This window comes from Rhipicephalus microplus, chromosome 2 (assembly GCF_043290135.1).
Source record: "Rhipicephalus microplus isolate Deutch F79 chromosome 2, USDA_Rmic, whole genome shotgun sequence".
NCBI classification, from domain to species: domain Eukaryota; kingdom Metazoa; phylum Arthropoda; class Arachnida; order Ixodida; family Ixodidae; genus Rhipicephalus; species Rhipicephalus microplus.
Window position 1 is genome coordinate 289977626 of NC_134701.1, and position 4756 is coordinate 289982381.

Here is a 4756-nt window from a genome sequence, read left to right on the forward strand (position 1 = left end):
TCGACACAGTATGCAGTGCGTGTGGAGAGGAAGAAGAAACTACCGAACACTTGATAATGTTCTGTAAAGGGCTTCACCCTATAGTTCAGGATGATGGCACAGAGTTTTTCAAAGCACTGGGATTTAGGGACAGCGAAGGCAAAATAGACTTTAAGCGGGCAGACTTAACTAGAAGGAGGTTATCTGATTGGTGGCTAAAGTCAAGGCACGAGTGAAAATTAAACTCTTCACTGCGAAGTACGAATCCTCAACTTCATTATTTAAAGGGGGAAAAAAGATAAATGTAATGGTTAGTTCACTAAGTATTACGGCTAGGTGGCGTTAGCCGCCGCCCGATCTAAAGGGTACAGCCACATCCATCCATCCATCCATCCATCCATCCATCCATCCGTTCGCTGTTGGCGCGCGCTCGGAGTCGCCGGATGGATAAGGCTGCACAGCGGAGAGAGCGCAAGGCAGCAGCAGCGCGCGCTCGCAGACAGAATCCCGATGTGCGAGCGCGCGAGGCAAGGGACATCGCAAGCCATCCATCGTCTAAGAACAAATAAAAGTTGATTTGTGTATATACACACACAGCGTTTCTCACGTCTTTACATGATGATCGACTGGGGGAAGATTCACAGTTTACCGATGAATCCCTCCGGAGCTTCGCCCATTCATCATCATTCACCCCGTGACTATGCCGTAATTTTTTCTTTAGCCCAACAGAAAACTTGCGGGTGAGAGTTCTAATCAAGAGTAACACAAAGCGTGGTAAAACATTCATTATTGTCAGAAATTTTATATCTGTAGCGCCAACGAAGTCGTATACGCTCAACATAAGCTGCGAAAAGTAATAGATGAAGGTGATAGCGGTTCGTATTTGGGCACTCCGAGTGCTTGCGCCGTGACGTGGTGTGGTTCCAGCAGCTGCCATGAAGGCAGTGCCGTTTTCCAGAGTCAGCTCCTCACTTTGAAATTAGTATAAACTATTCTCCGTAAGACTTCTGGGCACCACCATATTGCATGCATGGGCTGCCGACGTTTTTTTTTTTTGTTTTGTATATTGTGACGTGAATTAATGAGGTTATCATATATCGTATGCACCGATTCCCAACTGTTTAAGGCGCATGCGTCTACCGTAACACTATTCATTTAGTTGTCAAGAACATAAAACAAAGGCTAGCAGCCCAGTATGGTGGCACTCTAACCCGTCCGTAAAATGGTCTAGTGATTATAAATCCGTGGTGCCTAATAATGCACGCAAAGTACTCTTAACCACAAACAGGATTGTGCCTAAAAACAACCGACTACATAGAGCAATCCAAACGACTCATTAGCATAGTACCAAGGCTTGCCCACCAGGGGGCACTGTTCACCTGTTTTCAAAAGGTAATTTAAAAATATTATATTTCAAATCACGAGAAAAAATACTTCCTTTTGCTGCCATAATTGCACTTCCTCCAATATCTTGAGACACGCTGTGGCCGGCTGTCGCACAACGTCAGTAATCTGGGCCAACAACAAGATGCTATTTCTCTGTGATTCATTGTTCTTCTTGTGCTGTTTTAAGTGTCTATAATTTGCCCTCAACACTAGCCAACATATTTGCAACTGCCCGTATTCCTTTAATGCATATCGCATTTTCTGGAGGAGTTCTCAATCCCCGCCTCCGTCACACAAAAATTTACGTCATAACCTCATTTTGCAAGTGGTATATGCCGTCGTAGCTGTGTATGCGTGTTGATAGTGAATAATACACTACACCGTGAGTTGAACAGCATACGTTGTGCATATTACTGGCCAAGAGACTGCAAACTTTATCGCAAGTCGTCGCAATTCTTTTCTCATAAGTGAAACTTGACATGCCAGTAGGAAAAAAGAAAGTGCCTTAGAAAAGTGTACCTTATAGCATTATATTATTTTTTTCGTGTTCAGGATTATGAAAGTGGAGATTTTAATACCGACTTCTTATTTTAACGAGCGTCATTACTTTTTCAGTGCAGCGGCTGTAGTTCCCGACTTTATGTGAATTTGAGCGTATGTATGTATGTATGTATGTATGTATGTATGTATGTATGTATGTATGTATGTATGTATGTATGTATGTATGTATGTATGTATGTATGTATGTATGTACGTGTGTGTATGTATGTATGTATGTATGTATGTATGTATGTATGTATGTATGTATGTATGTATGTATGTATGTATGTATGTATGTATGTATGTATGTATGTATGTACGTGTATGTATGTATGTATGTATGTATGTATGTATGTATGTATGTATGTATGTATGTATGTATGTATGTATGTATGTATGTATGTATGTATGTATGTATGTATGTATGTATGTATGTATGTATGTATGTAGTCCACAACAGACTGCAGGATTTTGTGACAAATTCGTCGATATGATTTGTCACTTCCTGTAGCTCCCTCGTCGCGTAGAAACAAATTTCTTGGCGAGGTAGTCAATCTCGGGCTCCACTCTCAGCAGCAATGAGCCAACGTAACTGTCATAAAACATTTGTGGTTCCTGCATCTGAAAGAGAAACAAAAAAAACTATATAAGATAAGCGTTACTATATTGTATGAAATCAAGTGTAAGTCAATCAATATCAGAAATCAATGCGATTTTCGTCTGCTATATACAAATACTCTGTCAGTCTAGTATGTTATGATGAAATTAAAGCAGCACCTTAAAGGGGTCCTGTAACACTTTTTGAGCATGGCCAGAAAACGTTGCCGATTGGTTAAAAAGGCTGCGAAGAACACGCGAGCGAAATATTATAGCGCATCACTCGGCCTGGAATTGACAATAAATTCTCAAAGTGGGAAATCACTTTCTAATCTCTTGACGAATGACGCTACATGCTCAGAAACCACTGCTCCGTAGACCGGAGTGTCACCATTGGCTGATTTGGGCATGGCGCGCTCGAAAATCACTTTAGCCGCCACAGGAGGCCGCAACCTGTCCGCGTGATGTGCAGTCACCTCTAGTTTTTTTGTTCAACTTTGTGCTTTTCATGATGCCGATGACGCGCCCCGCCGCGGTGGTCTAGTGGCTACTCGACTGCTGACCCGCAGGTCGCGGGATCGAATCAAGGCTGCGGCGGCTGCATTTTCGATGGAGGCGGAAATGCTGTAGGTCCGTGTGCTCACATTTGGGTGCACGTTAAAGAACCCCAGGTGATCGAAATTTCCGGAGTCTTCCGCCACGGCGTCCCTCACAATCATACGGTGGTTTTAGGACGTTCAACCCCACATATCAATCATCTACGTCAATAATCTATCAGCTTCAAAGGGGCCATGACACGGTCACCCAACAATTTGCAACAATTTGTGGTATTCAGCAAAAACTAGAGATAGAGGGTCTGTTATACATGTGCAGATATGAAAGGGGGTCGTAAAAGAATATTTCAGCAGAAAACAAGCCCTAGAAGTCGCCACCCACCACAGGCGACCGTCATTCTGCCATAACGCGTGAGAATTCTTCTGGTGGAAGATGCGGAGCTATGCGTCTTCTACCAAAGTTTAAGCCACTGCAAATTGTTCGTTTTCAATGCGAAGCTGAAGAAGGCTAGAAAATCTGTACTTTACGAGCAGGTGACCACGGGAAAATATCAGTCGCCGGAATGCGGGCGCTCGCACAGCTGATTACGTCGCGGCTCTCGAGTGCGCCACTGCTGCGCAGCACTCGGGCTGCTCACGCGTTTATAAATATATTCAATTATAAATTAGGTGCCCGACCAAATGCGCTAAAGTTTCGCCAGCCTTTTTGTGAACGCACAAGGGTTAGCTCACACAACACATTTTGATAAAACATTTAGTGTCATGGCCCCTTTGAACTGAATGTAACATGCAGTCGATTAAAAGCGCAGCACGTTCGTATTGGTTGGTTGGTTGGTTGGTTCCTCAACACCTTGGCGCAACCCACCTAGGGGGATAGGCCATGAATGGGACGGTGCCTTGCTCTTTAAATTAATTCACTTCTTGAAAGAGAGGGTTGGATTAATTAGGTAATACAGGTAATAATAAAAAGGTGTTAAATTCCTAAACAAAAAACTTGAAAAGAAAACATAATAAACATACAAAGAATTATACATAAAACAACTGAAGTTACTTATTTTCAGCATTCCATTCTTTTAGATTCTCGGAAGAAATTTGTAACAGCGGAATACAAATACGTTCGTATATGACTGCACTGGTGGCAATGTTGTCGTTCTTTTACACTATTATCACCGCACCGTGTGTAGAATCATTTATAGGAGATCAGCATCAACATAAACCTGGTCACTGACGCACGCAATCAAAGCGCTACCTTCAGCATCCAGACCAGGACGCCCAGCCTGATGTACTCGATCAGCTGAGAACCGTGGAAGAGCAAGGCGAGCCCGCTATCCGCTGCCAGGTAAGCGCCGAGACCGGTCCAGTACTTGAGCCAGACGTGTGCGTGCTCCTCGTTTGCAGCCTCCAGGCCCTTGAACGAGGAGTACAGGGACACGGCGAGTCTCAGGGCAAGCAGAATCCTCCTACACGAACTCGCGCACATCCTCGCTACAATAGTGGTAGACCCTATCGAAATTGTGGTTCATACCCACGTGGGGGTATCGTCCGAACGGTTTATTTTAATATTTCTTGAATTGAAGGTTAAATTTTGTTTATTTAAGCAGGCGAAGTGAAAATGCATTTTAAAAAAATGAAGAATAGAAAATACAATAGAATGGAATACAAATAGTGAAACAAAGAATTCTAACTAAAACAAAAAATTC

At 43.1% G+C, this 4756-nt stretch overlaps 1 protein-coding gene across 1 annotated transcript; it reads right to left on the reverse strand.

Annotated features, from left to right (window-relative positions):
* Window positions 1–2277: 2277 nt before the first annotated feature.
* Window positions 2278–4536, reverse strand: LOC142795413 (uncharacterized). The gene is made up of 2 exons (XM_075886052.1): window positions 4306–4536; window positions 2278–2526 (listed from the first exon to the last, which is right to left on the reverse strand). The coding sequence occupies exons 1-2, from the start codon at window positions 4534–4536 to the stop codon at window positions 2404–2406; spliced, it is 354 nt and encodes a 117-aa protein (XP_075742167.1). The 3' UTR covers window positions 2278–2403.
* Between the last annotated feature and the right edge of the window lie 220 nt (window positions 4537–4756).

Bases quoted from the DNA above. Each gene is read 5' to 3' on its own strand.
- LOC142795413 (XM_075886052.1), bottom strand. From the start codon at position 4,536: ATGTGCGCGAGTTCGTGTAGGAGGATTCTGCTTGCCCTGAGACTCGCC. The intron at 2,527-4,305 runs GTAGCGCTTTGA...TTTCTCTTTCAG, and splicing joins TCCTGGTCTGGATGCTGAAG to ATGCAGGAACCACAAATGTT.